The 19,268-nt window shown below is 46.7% G+C and overlaps 1 protein-coding gene across 3 annotated transcripts in view; it reads left to right on the plus strand.

Annotated features, from left to right (window-relative positions):
* The window catches only part of LOC140195254 (uncharacterized), a 170,231-nt gene extending 151,639 nt beyond the window's left edge, over positions 1-18,592 (plus strand). For all 3 annotated transcript variants that reach the window (XM_072253303.1, XM_072253305.1, XM_072253304.1), the window contains 6 exons: positions 28-194; positions 2,434-2,572; positions 5,148-5,277; positions 11,539-11,620; positions 16,399-16,513; positions 18,455-18,592. In XM_072253303.1, the coding sequence (XP_072109404.1) occupies positions 28-194; positions 2,434-2,572; positions 5,148-5,277; positions 11,539-11,620; positions 16,399-16,513; positions 18,455-18,577 (756 nt within the window). In that variant the 3' untranslated portion in view covers positions 18,578-18,592. The remainder of the gene's footprint in view (positions 1-27; positions 195-2,433; positions 2,573-5,147; positions 5,278-11,538; positions 11,621-16,398; positions 16,514-18,454) is intronic.
* Positions 18,593-19,268: the final 676 nt, after the last annotated feature.

Here is a 19,268-nt window from a genome sequence, read left to right on the forward strand (position 1 = left end):
TGGACATGCTTCTCTGTGTCTCTCCAGCTCCAGGCGGAGATCGAGTCCCTGCGCGGTCTACAGGAGGAGACCAGCGCTGAGAACCAGCAGCTCAAAGTGACCAATCAGGAGCTGGAGACACGGCTGGAGGGGATCCAACGGGAGCAGCAGGAGATTCAGGACCGTCTGGTGAGCCTCCAGGAGGAGACAGAGAGGTAAATGATGTTGTAGCTGTCCCGCAAGCCCTTTGCCAGTATGATGAGAGAGTCTTGTCCAGCGTTCACAGAACAAGAACAAGAGCTGAGGGGGAATGTCTTCACTCAGAGGGTGCAACAAGCTGCCAGCGTGGGGTGGATGTGGGTTTAATGTCAATATTGAAGAGAAATTTGGATGGGAGGGGTACGGAGGGCTATGGTTCAGGTGCAGGGCGATGGGTCTGGGCAGTTTAATAGTTTGGCATGTCCTGTTTCTGTGCAGTAGTGTTCTATGACTCCATGACAACTCTCCACACACTGCACATTTTTCTCTACCTTCCTTTAAGTGAATGTCTTCCTTCCTTTACGTGAATGTCTTCCTTCCTGTAAATGCCTGCAAGAAAGGTAGTCTATGGTAACATTTAAGACATAAGTGCAGAATTAGACCATTTGGCCCATTCCATCATGGCTGATTTACTATCCCTCTCAACCCCCATTCTCCTGCCTTCTCCCTGTAACCTTTGACACCCTGATTAATCAAGAAACTACCAAACTCCACCTTAAATGTACCAAGTGGTGGTCTCCACAGCTGTCCGTGGCAATGAATTGCACAGATTCACCACCCTTGGCTAAAGAAATTCCTCCTCATCTCTGTTCTAAACCAACATCCCTCTATTCTGAGGCTGTACCCTCTGGTTCCTGACGTCCCCACTACAGCTTGTGGACGTAATGTCGTACATCACAGACACACCATCAGCTTTCCTGAAGAACTGTTTAGTCATACTGCAGAATCTATGAGACGATGGTAAAATGACATCAGAAAGAAGCAGGGGCCACACCTCCCATTAGAGCGTGAGACCATAAGATACAGGAACAGAATTCGGCCCATTGTGTCCGCTCTGCACCATGACTCATTTATTCTCCCTCTCAACCCCATTCTCCTGTCTTCTCCCCGTAACCTTTGGCACTCTGACTAATCAAGAACCTATCAAACTCTGCTTCATCTCTGTTCTAAATAGATGTCCCTCTATTCTGAGGTTGTACCCTTTGGTCCGAGACTCACCCACTGTAGGAAACATCCTCTTCACATCCATTCTATCTAGGCCTTTCAATATTTGATAGGTTAGAGCGATATCCCCCTCATTCTTCTGAACTCCAGTGAGTACAGACCCAGAGTCATTGACTGCTACTCATACATTAACCCTTTCATTCCAAAATCATTCTCGTGAACCTCCTCTGGACTCTCTCCAATGCCAGCACATATTTTCTTAGATAAGGAGCCCAAAACTGCTCACAATACTCCGTGTAGTCTGACCAGTGCCTTATAAAGACTGAGTTACATCCTTGCTTTTCTAGTTTAGTCCTCACAAAATAAACACCAACATTGCTTTTGCCATCTTCACCACCGATTTAACAGAGATGTCATGGACATTAACATTTAGTGGCCACTTTATTAGATACACCTATACACCAGCTCGTTAATGCAAATATCTAATCAGCCAATCATTTGACAGCTACTCAATGCATAAAAACATGCAGATATGGTCAAGAGGTTCAGTTGTTGTTCAGACCAAACAAGAGAATCGGGAAGAAATATGGCCTAAGTGACATTGACCATGGAATGATCATTAGTGCCAGAAGGGGTGGTTTGAGTATCACAGAAACTGCTGATCTCTCGGGATTTTCACACACAATGGTGTCTGGAGCCAGTGCTGTGGGTGAAAACAGCTTGTTAATGAGAGAGGTCGGGCTAGTTGAAGCTGACAGTAACTCACATAACCACGTGTTACATCAGTGGTGTGCAGAAGAGTCCCTCTGAATGTTGAACTCTGAAGAGGACGGGCTACAGCAGCAGAAGACCACAAACATACACTCAGTGACCCTTTATCAGGCACAGGAGATATGGAATTAAAGTGGCCTCTGGGTGTAACCTCCACATCAAATTAAACCATCTAAACATCATAACAGAAGTACAATTTTAGGGAGAGAAATCTGAAATATAGTCTGAGAGAGCCTTGGAGTGATGCTTGAATAAAGTGCAAAATGTGAAAACTTCTGACAGGAATCAAGAGACAGGCCGTGTGTGACTGACAAGTCCAGGAGGAGTGTATTACTGAACGGTCTGCAGTTTTCTTCAGTCCATCAACCCTGTGATCAGTGTTACTACAGCAAGCCTTTAAACTTTCACTGCATTCTCTTATCTACTTTACTATTAAACACAGAGTAATCCTCACCTCCCTCTGTCACCTCTACTCCACAGACTGCAGAGGACTCCCTCCATCCAGCGGCAGACCACTCGCGACACTTCGAGCAAACCGGAGACCCTGGGAGAGGACGCTGGCCCGAGGCTCGATGGTGAAGGCGGAGACGGGGCTCATAATGAACCGGCAGCCACCTCAGTAAGTGATGAGGCATTGGAGAGAATGAATGAGGTCGACGGTCCTGGGACCCAGAACCCTCCTCGGTTAGACCTAATGTATCCGCCTTTGCCACTGGCAGCATGTTCCACGCATCACCACTCTCTACACAAAAAAAAAACTTATCTGTGACAGCCCCCTATATTTTCCCCCAAACACAAAGTTATGCCCCCTGGTATTAGCCATTTCCACACTGGGGAAAAGTGTCTGCCTGTCCACTCTATCTATGCCTCTTATCATTTTGCACACCTCTGTCAAATCACCTCTCCTCCTCCTCCATTTCAGGGAGAAAAACCCTAGCTCACTCAAACTGTCCTCATAAGACATGCCCTCTAACCCAGGCAGAACCCTGGTCAATCTCCTTGGTGCACCTGAGCAGATTGCATAGAGTTCAATTACATTTACAGATCTTCAGTAATGAAGGGTGAGAGCCTGGGCAATTCCCAGGCATTGGCTGATACATGACAGAAATATCCTTGCCTCACATTGTTGTTTTTCACAAGAGAGAGGCTAACTACACTCCCCCCAACTCACACCCTCCCAGTCCACCCCGTTTCAGGCTAAATGCCATGATGATCATCAAGACAGTCCATCTGGGGTGCAGCATCTGAAAAATACAGTGAACTGTCAAGTCAGTAGAAAAGACCACGGCTGTGGACTGTCATCCGCAAGATATGTACGTGTGCAGAACGAAGAAGCAGGCAGGGAAAATCATTGCAGGTACTAGCCACCCTATAAAATGTCTTTTCCAAAAGCTCCCTCTGGAAAGTTCTCTTGGGCTATTTAAACAAAAACCACGCCATCTTCAAAGTTTCTTTCCCCAGGAAATTAGTCTGATCAACCATTCTCAATATCCCCTCACCACCCCCATCTATAACTCCAGTCACTGCACTGTAAACGCTTTAATGCTGTTTACATTGTAAATACATCCCAATATTTATATATTTATGCACATCTTATTCCAGATCCATACTTTAACCTCTAATCTATTTTTATATAATTCATGATTCTTTATTATTGTTGAATGTTGTTGTTTTTCGTTGCATGTCGCACCAAACTGCCACAGAAAATTCCTAATATGTGGAAATGCATATGGTGAGTTAAGTACAAGGCATTTATCAGATTGCACCGGGGGCGTTATGAGCAGTTTTGGGTCTCTTATCGAAAGGAGGATGTCCTGGTATAAGATCATGAACATAGGAGCAGAATTATGCCATTCGGCCCATCAATTCAGCTCTACAATTCTATCATTGCTGATTTATTATCCCTCTCAACCCCATTCTCCTGCCTTCTCCCCATAACCTTTGACACCCTTAACCTCTACTTTAAATATAGCCAATGCGAGAGTCCTCCTCCAATCAACTTTGGCCAGCTCCTTTTTAATGCCTCTGCAATTTCCTTTACTCCACTATAATATCAATATATCTGACTTTACCTTCTCAAACTGTAGGGTGAATCCTATCATATCTTGATCACCGACACCTATGGGTTCCTTTACCTTAAGCTCACTAATCAAATCTGGTTCATTACACAACACCCAATCCAGAATTGCCTTTCCCCTCGTGGGCTCAACCACAAACTACTCTAAAAAGCTATCTCATAGGATTTCTACAAATTCCCTCTCTTGGGATCCACCGCCAATCTTATCTTCCCAATCTAGCTAAATATTGAAATCCCCCATGACTATTGTAATATTGCCCATTTAACATGCCTTTTCTATCTCCCATTGTAATATATAACCCACATACAGGCCCGTATATAATCCCCATTAGGGTCTTCTTATTCTCACTGCTTTTTAACTCTACCCACGAGGACTCTACATCTTCTGATCCTATGTCACCTCCCTCTGAGAATTTGATTTTACTTTTTACCAACAGAGTCACGCAACCCCCTCTGTATTTCCTTTGGATACAATGTGTATCCTTGTATTGGCATTGGAGAGGATCCAGAGGAAGTTCACGAGAATGATCCTGGGAATGAAAGGGTCAACATATGAGAAGTGTTTCATGGCTCTGGGCCTGTACTCGATGGAGTTTAGAAGAATAAAGGGGATTCCATTGAAACCTTTCAAATATTGAAAGGCCTAGGTAGAGTGGACATGAAGAGGATGTTTCCTGTAGTGGGGGAGTCTAGTACCAGAAGGCACAGCCTCGGGATAGAGGGACATCCGTTTAGGAGGGATTTCTTTAGCCAGGGAGTGGTGAATCTGTGGAATTCATCGCCACAGGTAGCCGTGGAAGCCGAATCATTGAGTATATTTAAAGCAGAAATTGGTAAGTATTTGATTAGTCAGTGCATCAAAGGTTACAGGGTAAGGCAGGTTAATGGGGTTTGAGAGGGATAATAAATCACCCATGATGGAATGGGAGAACAGACTTGATGGGCCCAATGGCCTATTTCTGCTATCACGTCTAATAGGGTTATTGTATTAAGTGGATGGAAGATGTAGTCGCAGCCATTCGAGTTGCTGGACCTGTGAGCCTGATCTCACAGTGATAACGTGAATTGGATGTACAATATGTTCCCAATGCAACAACATTTTCCCTCCTTTGCACAGGTGGAGAAGCCCAACGACCCCGAACCAGAATACAACGTCATCTTTGTTGGGGATGCGAGTGTTGGAAAAACATCCTTCATCCAGAATTTCTGTGAGGGTCACTACCAGCCAGGCCTCTCTTCCACTATAGGTATGATGACATTGTTCAATGCAAGTGACAGATTAAAACTAATTCAGAGAGTGGGAGCATAACTTGAAGGTAATTGGAGAGAAGTTTAGTGGTGGGGGGGGTATGTCAGAGGTAACATTTTTACACAGAGTGGTGAGTGCATGGACCACCCCACCAGGGGTGATAGAGGCAGGTACATCAGGGGCATTAAAAAAATTTCTAGGGAGGCACATCCATGGTAGAAAAATGGAGTGCTATGTGGGAAGGAAGGGGTAAATTGATCTTGGGGTAAAAACATCAGCACAACATTGTGGGCCGAAGGGCCTGTACTGTCCGTTTATTTATTAACTTACTGTATTTAGAGATTCCGGCCCTTTGAGCCATGCTGCTAGCAGCTCACCGATTTAACCCGAGCCTAATCACAGGACAATTTACAATGACCAATTAACCTACTAACCGGTACATCTTTGGACTGTGGGAGGAAACTGGAGCACCCGGAGGAAACCCATGCATTCTACGGGGAGAACGTACACGCTCCTTACGGATGATGTCAGAGTGGAACTCCGAACTCCAACACACCAATCTGTAATAGTTTCGTACCAAGTGCTTCGCTACTGTTTCCCCATCTTCTATGTTCTGTTTGTTGCATAGACACAGTCTGTCGGGAGAAACCCCGTTGTGTAGGCCTTCCCTGGATGAGCCCAGCAATCAGGTTAAACGACTCGAGGTACTCTTTCACCAAATGCCAAGTTAGAGAGGTATTCTGTTCATACTTACCCCCCAAACGTGCAGGTACACTCAGTGGCCACTTTATTAGGTACCCCTGTGCACCTGCTCGCTAGTATAAATATCTAATCAGCCAATCATGTGGCAGCAGCTCAATTCATAAAAGAATGAAGACATGGTCAAGAGGTTCAGTTGTTGTTCAGACCAATAGGGAAGAAATGTGATCTGAGTGACTTTGACCATGGAATGATTGTTGGTGCCAGATAGGGTGGTTTGAGTATCTCAGAAACTGCAGATCTCCTGGTTTTTTTCACATACAACAGTCTCTAGTGTTTACAGAGAATGGTGTGAAAAACAGAAACCATCCAGTGAGTGGTAGCTCTATGGGCAAAAACACCTTGTTAATGAGAGAGGTCAGTGGACAATGGCCAGACAAGTTCAAACTGACAGTAACTCAAATAGTCACGAACATATGTTCAGTGGCCACCTCATTAAGTTCAAGTTCAAGTTTGATTGTCAATCAACCACACATGAATACCCATGAATACAGCCAAACAAACAGCGTTCCTCTGGGGCCAAGGTGCAAAACACAGTACCCGCAGTCACACACAGTACATACAGTACATGTAGCGCATAAGATAGCAGTTAAACACAGTCACACAAAAAATAGTCCAAGTCCCTAAGTCCATGAATGGTGCAGCAGTCTGCAGCTGAAACATACAACTTGTCTTCTGCCGAGCACCGATGGCAGAATGGATGGTGAGCAACACCCACTCCAGAACCAACTCCAGTGCCTCACCCCTGGGCTGCTGAGAAGGGGTGACGCTGAGGCTTGGGGCCTAGTCTTAGCTACAACTGAAGCCATGCAGCTCCTCCACCGTTCAACAATAAACCAATGAACTGGACCTGCAGCACCTCATGCCACCAATGTCCAACAGGGTCTTGCAATCACAAGAAAACTGATTAAGACAGTAACCACTGTGTGTATATTTACCTTGCTTATAATGCTGTTTATTTTCAGTGATGTTTCCCATCAAACCATGACAGTTTATAGGCTCACTGCTCCAACAATCAGCTGTGGAAAAGGATTCCACTATATGACACCTGAGTGTTTCTACAGGTTACTCTCGACTAGTTTTGTATTAGACACTTTCATCCTAGGGCTTTCCAGCAACAGGGGCTATCTCTGCATCAAGGGACGGGAACCCAGCCTCCACACTATTTTCACAGAGTTCTAAAGAAGAAATGAGTGCTGAATTATAACACAAAGAGAGAGAAAACAGAAGCAGAGAGAGTGAGCTTACCTTAATCTGGAGCACAGTGAAGTATCAGAGCCACTTTAAGCTCCCCTTGTGTCACAGACGGCCCCTGGGACAGTGAACACAATACATCATGGACACAGCACTGGGGCAGGGGGACACACTATTGCAGATACAGCACTGGGACGGGGGACACACTGTTTTGCAAACACAGCACTGGGACAGGGGGGCACTGTATCATAGGCAGGCCCCTGGGACAGTGAACACACTGTATCATAGATACAGCACTGGGACAGGGGGACACATCTTAGACACTGTACTGGGACAGGGGAACACACTGTATCGTAGGCACAGTACTGAGTCAGAGGAACACGCTGTATCACAGACACCACACTGGGTCAAAGAGACATAGTATTTCAGACAGAACACTGGGACGGGGGGACACACTGTATCTCAGACACAGCACCGGGACAGGGGGTCACACTGTATCGCAGACATAGCACCGGGACAGGGGGTCACACTGTATCGCAGACACAGCACTGGGACAGGGCGTCACACTGTATCGCAGACACAGCACTGGGACAGGGGGTCACACTGTATCGCAGACATAGCACCAGGACAGGGGGTCACACTGTATCGCAGACACAGCACTGGGACAGGGGGTCACACTGTATCACAGACACAGCACTGGGACGGGGGGATACTGTATCTCAGACACAGCAGTGGTTCATGGGGACACACTATATCCCAGACAGAGCACTGGATCAAAGACATGCACAATATCTCAGACACAGCACTAAGACAGGAGGCACATTGTATAAGACCATAAGACCATAAGATACAGGAGCAGATGTGGGCCATTCAGCTCATTGAGTCTGCTCTGCCATTCAATCATGGGCTGATCCAATTCTTCCAGCCATCCCCACTCCCCTGCCTTCTCCCCATACCCTTTGATTTCCTGGCTAATCAAGAACCTGTCTATCTCTGCCTTAGATACACCCAGTGACTTGGCCTCCACAGCTGCTCATGACAACAAATTCCACAGATTTACCACCCTCTGACTAAAGTAATTTCTCTGCATCTCTGTTTTAAATGGACGTCCTACAATCCTGAAGCCGTGCCCTCTTGTCCTAGACTCCCCTACCATGGGAAATAACTTTGTCATATCTAATCTGTTCAGGCCTTTTAATATTCAGAATGTTTCTATGAGATCCCCCCTCATTCTCCTGAACTCCGGGGAATACAGCCCAAGAGTTGCCAGACATTCCTCATACGGTAACCCTTTCATTCCTGGAATCATTCTTGTGAATCTTCTCTGAACCCTCTCCAATGTCAGTATATCCTTTCTAAAATAACGAGCACAAAATTGCACACAATACTCCAAGTGTGGTCTCACGAGTGCCTTATAGAGCCTCAACACCACATCCCTGCTCTTATATTCTATACATCTAGAAATGAATGCCAACATTGCATTCACCTTCTTCACTACTGACTCAACATAAATGTTAACCTTTAGGGTATCCTGCACAGGGTCTTCCAAGTCCCTTTGCATCTCTGCATTTTGTATTCTCTCCCCATCTAAATAATAGTCTGCCCATTTATTTCTTCCACCAAAGTGAATGACTATATACTTTCCAACATTGTATTTCATTTGCCACTTCTTTGCCCATTCCCCTAAACTATCTAAGTCTCTCTGCAGGCTCTCTGTTTCCTCAACACTACCCGCTCCTCCACCCATTTTCTGTATAATCGGCAAATTTAGCCATAAATCCATTAATACCATAGTCCAAATCATTGACATACATCATAAAAAGCAGCGGTCCCCACACTGACCCCTGAGGAACTCCACTGGTAACCTGCAGCCAGACAGAATAGGATCCCTTTATTCCCACTCTCTGTTTTCTGCTGATCAGCCAATGCTCCACCCATGCTAGTAACTTCCCTATAATTCCATGGGCTCTTATCTTGCTAAGCAGCCTCATCTGTGGTACCTTGTCAAAGGCCTTCTGAAAATTCAAGTACACCACATCTACTGCATCTCCTTTGTCTACTTTGTTTGTAATTTCCTCAAAGAATTGCAGTAGGTTTGTCAGGCAGGATTTTCCTTTCAGGAAACCATGCTGGCTTTGGCCTATCTTGTCATGTGCCTCCAAGTATTCTGTAACCTCATCCCTAACCATTGGTTCCAACAACTTCCCAACTACTGATGTCAGGCTAACAGGTCTATAGTTTTCTTACTGCTGCCTCCCACCCTTCTTAAATAGCAGAGTAACATTTGCAATTTTCCAGTCATCCGGTACAACACCAGAATCTATTGATTCTTGAAAGATCATTGTTAATGCCTCCGCAATCTCTCCAGCTACTTCCTTCAGAACCCGAGGGTGTATTCCATCAGGTCCAGGAGATTTATCCACCCTCAGACCATTAAGCTTCCTGAGCACCTTGTCAGTCGTATCTCAGACACAGCACAAGTCAGAGGGACACACTGTATCACAGACATAGCACTGGGACAGGGAGACACGCTGTATCTCAGACACAGCACAAGTCAGAGGGACACACTGTATCACAGACATAGCACTGGGAAAGGGAGACACACTGTATCACAGACATAGCACTGGGACAGGGAGACACACTATCTCAGATGTTGCACTGGGACAGGGGGACACACTGTATCACAGACACAGCACTGAGACAGGGAGACACACTGTATCCCAGACACTGCACTGGAACAGGGGGGCACACTGTATCACAGACACAGCTCTGGGACAGGAAGACACACTGTATCACAGACATAGCACTGGGACAGGGAGACACACTGTATCACAGACACAGCACTGGGACAGGGAGACACACTGTATCACAGACACAGATCTGGGACAGGAAGACACACTGTATCACAGACATAGCACTGGGACAGGGAGACACACTGTATCACAGACACAGCTCTGGGACAGGAAGACACACTGTATCACAAACATAGAACTGGGACAGGGAGACACACTGTATCGCAGACATAGCGCTGGGACAGGGAGACACACTGTATCACAGACACAGCTCTGGGACAGGAAGACACACTGTATCATAGACACAGCTCTGGGACAGGAAGACACACTGTATCCCAGACACTGCACTGGGACAGGGGGACACACTGTATCTCAGACGCTGCACTGGGACAGGGAGACACACTGTATCACAGACACAGCTCTGGGACAGGAAGACACACTGTATCACAGACATAGCACTGGGACAGGGAGACACACTGTATCACAGACACAGCTCTGGGACAGGAAGACACACTGTATCACAAACATAGAACTGGGACAGGGAGACACACTGTATCACAGACATAGCACTGGGACAGGGAGACACACTGTATCACAGACACAGCTCTGGGACAGGAAGACACACTGTATCATAGACACAGCTCTGGGACAGGAAGACACACTGTATCCCAGATACTGCACTGGGACAGGGGGACACACTGTATCTCAGACGCTGCACTGGGACAGGGAGACACACTGTATCACAGACACAGCTCTGGGACAGGAAGACACACTGTATCACAGACATAGCACTGGGACAGGGAGACACACTGTATCACAGACACAGCTCTGGGACAGGAAGACACACTGTATCACAAACATAGAACTGGGACAGGGAGACACACTGTATCACAGACATAGCACTGGGACAGGGAGACACACTGTATCACAGACACAGCTCTGGGACAGGAAGACACACTGTATCATAGACACAGCTCTGGGACAGGAAGACACACTGTATCCCAGACACTGCACTGGGACAGGGGGACACACTGTATCTCAGACGCTGCACTGGGACAGGGGGGCACACTGTATCCCAGATGCTGCACTAGGACAGGGGGAGACACTGTATCCCAGACACTGCACTGGGACAGGGGGACACACTGTATCATAGACACAGCTCTGGGTCAGGGGGATACACTATCCCAGACTCAGCACTGTGTTACACAAAGAGTTCCTGACACACAGCCAAACTGAATCTTTTCTCAAAGCACATTGCAGTTGTTCTTATCAGGACAGGACAGGAAGAGTTTATTGGATTGGATGCTGTGTGTTGTACTGGGCAGGTATCAGTGTGGCTAGATTTGAAGCCTGCATGTTCTGACCCACAGATAACAGCGGGTCACTGGCTCTATGAGAGAGGTGAGTCTGTAGTGAAATCGCATCCTGTTGTTAGAGTTCTTCCTACGGTACAGGGTGTGTGAAGCTGTCATCACGCTTTATCACCCCATTAATCTGCTCTCTCATTATTGCAGGAGTGGACTTTCGAGTGAAGAGCCTAAATGTGGAGAACAGACATATCGCCCTAAAGGTGTGGGACACAGCAGGGCAGGAGCGGTAAGTGGGAGCTTCAACTGGAGTCATTGGTCATGGCAAAATGCAAAGACTGAGCAAGTAAGAGTGTTGCTGACAGGTAGAGAAAGAGATTGGAAGAAGGTGAGAGAGGGAAAGGTGAGAGGGGGTAATTTCAAAGGAGATGTGAAGGACAAGTTTTTTTTGTTCAGAGAGTGGTGGGTGCCCAGAATGCATTGCCTGGGGTGGAGGTAGAGGCAGAAATATGAGAGATTTTTAAGAGATGTTTAGATAGGCACATGAACGTGAGGGAAATAGAGGAATATGGACATTGTGTGGGCATGCGGGATTAGTTTAGTTGGCCATTTGGTTACTAATTTAATTGGTGCAGCACAGCACTGTGGGCCTGTTCCTGTGCTGTACTGTTCTATGTTCTGTGAAATCGATGGGAGATGACGGGGGCATCGATAGAGGCTCACGTGGTCGGTAGTAAAGATGTTGGTGTGCATTGAAGGTGGAAGAAAGGGAAAGAGAAGGAGGTCCGGTGGGATCATCTACTGCACTCGGTACTCCTGATGCCTGAGGTAGACTGGGGGACCACTTTCTTGAAAACCCAGTGGCCACCCATTTTAACTTGACCTCCCATTCCATCATGTCAGTCTATTGCCTCCTCTACAGCCATGATGAGGTCGTTCTCTGGTGGGAGTAGCAACACCTCATATTCCATCAGAGTAGCCTCCCACATGATGACAGGAACATCGATTTTTCCTGCTGGTAATTTCTCCCCCCTCCTACTAATCTCTTTTTCCATTCTCCATTCTGACTTCCCTCTTACCCCTTCTCTTCTCCTCACCTACTTATCAGGTCCCTCTGGTTCCCCTCCTCCTTCCCTTTCTCCCATGGTCTATTCCCCTCTCCAATCAGATTCCTGCTTCTTCAGCCTTTCATCTCTTCCACCTATCCCCTTCCAGCTTTTCACTTCGTCCCTTCCCCCCACTCTCCCCATCGCCTGGTTCACCTATCACCAACCAGCTTGTACTCCTTCCTCTCCTCTTATTGTGGCCTCTTCCCTCTTCCATTTCAGTTCTGATGAAGGGTTTTGGCCCAAAATGGTGACTGTTTATTCCCCTCCATTGATGCTGCCTGACCTGCTGAGTTGCTCCAGAATTTTGTGTGTTTCTCTGAATGACCTTTGCTCTTGTTGAATCAGACTCCTTTCTCAATTTTTGGCCCCATGCGCCTTCCAGGTGAATGACGTTGTGGGGGGGTAGAGCTCCCTCTGATCATGTAATTGCCCTCCCAGCCAATAGGCATCAACTGTCGTTGTTCACACACTGCTGTGCAGAATTTCGACTGTTTGTACAAATCAGAGGCTGCGTTGAGCAGAACAGAGCTGGGAGTGCTGAGCCAGCTGACTAGGGCAGCAAAGCCACCCACCAGCCACTTTCCTGAACCTGCTCACTAGCTGTCTCAGCAGTTTGTATGTTCTTCACCCATCTCCTGTTGCTGCTCACACACAAAATGCTCATCACACGTAGGCTAGTATGAAACGCTGACCTAAAAATGTCCCAGGAGGCTCGGTGTGAAACTTAAAACACTAACAAGCTTCCACAGATGTTGGCGGCCTCTGAGGGTCGAGGTCAACCATGGGTGATGTGTCCCAGCTGTCTACGTTCAATCAATGTGCAAGCCAGGCCAGTACGACATGGAGAACAAGCTGTTACCCAAGTGGCAGGCTCCCCGACTCCACACAGCTGATGAACCCATTGGAACAGCAGAGGCCGATGCATTTTGGCACGCAGGAATTGCCAGTCAGCGGTGATCTCAATGATGGACTGCCTTAGGGACTCCAGCTCTGGATTTTTTCTCTCGGAGTTTACCCTGAAGCCTTTCCCATGAGTGGGTACAGGTGCAAGGCAGTGGAAATTTGAGGTCAGAGTTTTCCTTCTCCAAGATGAGCTGCCAACCGCAGCTGACAAGCCCCATTTGCCCCTTCTCCTGTCAGTAGAAATGGATCCATCAGGCTTGGTAGTCAAGCCACACGTGAAGGCTAAGAGCTGGACTTGGTTGTTAGAGGCTGTTTGACAACACTGGGAGCACTTAATCAAGGCAGAGTACAAAGTAAATGGCAGGATACTTGGAAGTGTGGTGGAGCAGAGGGATCTGGGGGTACATGTCCACAGATCCCTGAAAGTTGCCTCACAGGTGGATAGGGTAGTTAAGAAAGCTTATGGGGTGTTAGCTTTCATAAGTCGAGGGATAGAGTTTAAGAGTCGCGAGGTAATGATGCAGCTCTATAAAACTCTGGTTAGGCCACACTTGGAGTATTGTGTCCAGTTCTGGTCGCTTCACTATAGGAAGGATGTGGAAGCATTGGAAAAGGTACAGAGGAGATTTACCAGGATGCAGCCTGGTTTAGAAAGTATGCATTATGATCAGAGATTAAGGGAGCTAGGGCTTTACTCTTTGGAGAGAAGGAGGATGAGAGGAGACATGATAGAGGTGTACAAGATATTAAGGGGAATAGATAGAGTGTACAGCTAGTGCCTCTTCCCCAGGGCACCACTGCTCAATACAAGAGGACATGGCTTTAAGGTAAGTGGTGGGAAGCTCAAGGGGGATATTAGAGGAAGGTTTTTTACTCAGAGAGTGGTTGGTGCGTGAAATGCCCTGCCTGAGTCAGTGGTGGAGGCAGATACACTAGTGAAGTTTAAGAGACTACTAGACAGGTATATGGAAGAATTTAAGGTGGGGGGTTATATGGGAGGAAGGGTTTTAAGGTTCGGCACAACATTGTGGGCCAAAGAGCCTGTACTGTGCTGTACTATTCTAGGTTCTATGTTAATCCTGTTACCACCCCCAGGCTATGGCAACATTAGGAAAGTATCCTGACTCATTGCATCAAGGTCTCAACCTGAAACATGACTGCTTATTCCCCACCATAGATGCTGCCTGATCTGCTGAGTTCCTCTAGCATTTAGTGTCTGTTGCTCTGGATTTCCAGTGTCTGCATAATCTCTGGTGGTCTTATTTAACACATTAAAATAGCTCCTCACATCTTAAAGATAAGGTGAATTTCCCAAGAACCAAACTTCCTTTTGCTGTAACTTTCCACACTCTGGGCAATTTGGAGCAATTTTCCCTCTTAATCTCTGATCTTCGCTGCTTCAGAGTTAAAAATTATCCATGATGGAGAGGGTCCAGAGGAGGTTGACCAGAATGATCTCGGGAATGAAAGGGTTAATATATGAGACATACGAGAGGTAGAAGAGGAGAAGAGGTTAACTAAGACAGCTGGCCTGGCCAAACAAGGGACTTGGACCCGGTGGGAAAGTGTTGAACAACGACACTTATCTTGGAATGTTCTGTGGCAGATGGAACCGCTCCGCATTTCCTTTCTATGCAGAGCAACGTACGATCTGCTCCCAACACCTGCCAACCTCAGCACCTGGTATGAAGATAAGACAGACAGGTGTGCTGCTTGTGGCAAGAAGGGAACACTTCAACATATCTTGAGTGCATGCAGAGTCAATCTTTCCAGTGGCATGTACACTTGGAGACATAACAATGTTCTCAAAGTTGTAACAGAAGCGGTTGAGCAGAGAGTACTGCAGCACAACTTATCTCATGCCCCATGCTGCACAGAACATCGCATATCAGTTGTGAAAGAAGGCTCCAAGTCAAGGGTGTACAGCACAGGCTCACGATCAAGCATACTTTCTTCAGCCAATGATTGGTGTGTCAAGGCTGACCTGGATGGGAAAGGTAGTTTCCCGGAGCAAATAGCTTTTACAACATTGTGTCCAGATATAATCGTATGGTCTGACACCAGTAGAGAAGTGGTTATTGGTGAACTCACAGTCCCCTGGGAAGACAACATCGATGAAGCCCATGAACGCAAGTTAACCAAGAATGCAGAGTTGAGATCAGAGTGCCGAGACAGAGGGTGGAAGGTCTCATGCTATCCATTCGAATTAGGCTGCCGTGGGTTTATTGCATTCACTTTCCAGAAGTGGCTGCGTGACCTTGGCTTCACTAGAAGAGAGATCAAGTCAACCAGCAGGGCTGTAGCTGAGGCAGCAGAGAACGGATCAGCATGGGTGTGGACCAAGTATGTCCAGAGGGGCAGATAGTCAGACAGTGTATACATACCTTGCAAACCCTTCAGTAGTTGCATAGACACCTGAAGAGTGGACTATCTGTTGGATGGACGTGACCAGCAACTCTGATAGAGGCAGATGCCAAGTTTTTAAGCTCACCAGTGGGAGGTGGTGCTTTAGCACTGCTGGCCCACCATCTCGAAGGAGTCTTGATCATAAGCGGGCCGAAACTCCTGAAGACAGGTGGCAGATCAACTGATGATCCCACTGGTGATAGCACAGGACAGTTAACATCTTAGTCCATGTGTATTTTGTAACTCATGAGCAGCATTTGATGGCTCCAGGCCTGTACTCACTAGAGTTAGAACAATGAGGGGGGGATCTCATTGAAACCTCCTGAATATTGAAAAACCTCAATAAGGTGGATGTGGAGAGGATGTTTCCTATAGTGGGTGAGTCTCGGACCAAAGGATACAACCTCAGAATGGAGGGACGTCCATTTAGAACAGAGATGAAGTGGAGTTTGATAGGTTCCTGATTAGTCAGAGTGCCAAAGGTTACGGGGAGAAGACAGGAGAATGGGATTAAGGGGGAGAATAAATGAGTCATGGTGCAGAGCAGACACAATGGGCCGAATTCTGTTCCTGTGTCTTATGGTCTCACGCTCTAATGGGAGGTGTGGCCCCTGCTGCTTTCTGATGTCATTTTACCATCGTCTCGTAGGTTCCGCAGTATGACTAAACAGTTCTTCAGGAAAGCCGATGGCGTGGTTGTGATGTACGACATTACGTCCACGAGCTCGTTCACTGAAGTGCGCTACTGGCTGTCTTGTGTCAAGGTAAGGAACACTGTCCCTTCCCTTCCCTGCTTAAAACAACATGCTGGAGCCTCGAGCAGGTCTTAAAGATGCAAGGGACAAAGACATCCTCTTGTGCTAGCTGAGCTGTCGGAATATTGATTCAACTTTAATTCAAGCAAGTGTGAGGTGCTGCAATTTGGGAGGACAAACCACACTATGTCTTACACAGTGAATGGTAGGATACTGAGGACTGCAGAAGAGCAGAGGGGTCTCGGAATACAGATCTATAATTCCCTGAAAGTGACATCACAGTAGATAGGGTTGCGAAGAGAGCTTTTGGCACATTGGCCTTCAGAAATCAATGTACTGAGTACAGGAGATGGGATGTTAGACCAATATCTTATATGAGGCCTAATTTGGAGCATTGCGTGCTGTTTTGGTCACCTACCTTCAGGACAGATGTAAATGTAGCCCCCTGGTAAGCCTCAGGCTCGCTCAGCTCGCTTCCGTCTAGGGGGAGCAGCCTTCGGCCCCGACAAACTGGGTGATCAAGTTTGTGTGGATGCTGTGTAATGTACCCCACCACGCCAAATAACAGACAATACACCATATGCAATTAAATGATTACACTTTATAGATCTTACTGGAACTAGGTAATTAATAGAGATAAAATATAAAAGGAAAGTGAAAGGCGCCACACTTATCAAAGTTCAACCACTTCGTGCACAACAGTTGGAGCTCAGTTAATGGAATCTTCTTTCCATCAGTCAATCCCCTCCGACCTCCTCGACCAGCCGCCTGGGACCAACCACAGTGGTCGACCAGATGCTCCGCATGAGTCTGTCTTCATTTCCTCCCCTCGCCTAAGACCCTGGGCTTCGGACTCCCGCTTGGGGTCCATTCTGTCGCCCAGCTTACAGCATCGCATCTCCTCTCTCTGTCCCCATCGCGCCTTCTACCCCAAAGCTCGCAAAAACAATAGCTTACAGACACACAAGAAACAATATCATCTATCCCAATTGGTTCGTTTGCGCTCTTACCAATAATATAACCCAAACAAGCAGAGAGAAAGAGAGAACTTACATCGCAGTTATTATTACAGAAAAGCCATTTTAACTTTAACATAACAAAGAAGCCATTTTGTTAGCCTTTGCAGTAACACAAAAGAAGAAACCTCTTACATAAATAAAATTAGAAGAGTGCAGAGAAGATTTACAAGGATGTTGCCGGGACTTGAGGACCTGAGTTATAGGGAAAGGTTGAATAGGTTAGGAACTAATCAAGGGAACGTAGGAGAATAAGAAGAAATTTGATAGAGGTACATAAAGTTGAGTTCAAAGGAAATTTATTATCAAATTATATATACGTCTCCATGTACAATCCTGAGATTTGATTTCTTGCAGGCATTCACAGTAAATGGAAGAAATGTAAGCTGCTGCTAACAGGTGAAAGACAGCGGGCTGTGCAAATACGAAAGAAAGAGGCTGCAGTACAAAGTAGTAGAAAGGGAAATGCAGAATATAGACTCCATGGCTACTTTACTGGGTCCCTCTTGCTTTTTGTTTGTTCTCTGTAAACCGTAGAGACCATTGTTTGTGAAAATCGCAGGAGATCAGCAGTTTCTGAGATACTCAAGCCACCCTGTCTGGCACCAACAATCATTCCACAGTTAAATTAGATCATATTTCTTCCCCATTCTGATGTTTGGTCTGAAGAACAACTAACCTCTTGACCAGGTCTGTGTGCTTTTGTGCATTGAGTTGCTGTCACATGATTGGCTGAATAGATATTTACATTAACGAGCAGGTGTCCAGGTCTCCTTTCTCTGTCGCTCTTTATTTTTTTTCCATCTTTTCCTCTCCCCCTCCCTTCTCCTTATTCTGCCTGTGTTCCTCCATCTCTGTAGTTCCCTCTTTCCATCTCTCTCTGTCTGACAACACATCTCAAATACATTCTCTCTCTCTCTCTCTCTTCTTTTAGGAAGCAGCATCTGACCAGGCCTCTATTCTCCTCCTGGGGAACAAACTGGACAAAGATGCCCATCGTCAGGTCACCCGAATCGAGGGGGAACAGCTGGCTCAGGTACCTCCACCATCACCATGAAACCAAAGGGACAAGCCCTCCATCAACGGTGCACGGCTCAGTCTGCAGAGGCTGAGATCCCATGGGGGACAAATCACTCAGCTCGGCCGGGGAGGGAAGCTTCAGTGTTGAGGTCTCACCTGATACCCACACATCGTGTTGGAAGCCGTTCTGTCACTTGGCACAGGGAAGACTCTTGTTGCTGGAAAGCCCAAAAAAAAGTGACATTAGGTACCCAAATAAAACCACCAGAATTAGGCCACCCAGCCCGTTAAGTCTCTCTACCATTCCATCATGGCTGATTCATTGTCCCTCTCAACCCCATTCTCCCCCATAACCTTTGATGTGCGGACTAATGAAGAACCTACCAACCTCCATTTTAAATAAACCCAATGACTTGGCCCCACAGCCATCTTTGTCAATGAATTCCACAGATTCACCACTGTCAAGCTAAAGAAATTCTTTCTCATCTCTGTTCTAAATGGACGTCCCTCTATTGTGAGGCTGCGCCCTCTGGTCCTCGACTCCCTCACTACAGGAAACATCCTCTCTATCTGGCCTTTCAATATTCAGTAGGTTTCAATGAGATCCCCCACTCCATTGAGTACAGGCACAGAGACATCAAATGCTCCTCATACGTTAACCCTTTAATTCCCAGAATAATTCTCATGAGCCTCCTCTGGACCGGACCCTCGTTAATGTCAGCACACCT

This window comes from Mobula birostris, chromosome 3, assembly GCF_030028105.1.
Source record: "Mobula birostris isolate sMobBir1 chromosome 3, sMobBir1.hap1, whole genome shotgun sequence".
NCBI lineage: Eukaryota > Metazoa > Chordata > Chondrichthyes > Myliobatiformes > Myliobatidae > Mobula > Mobula birostris.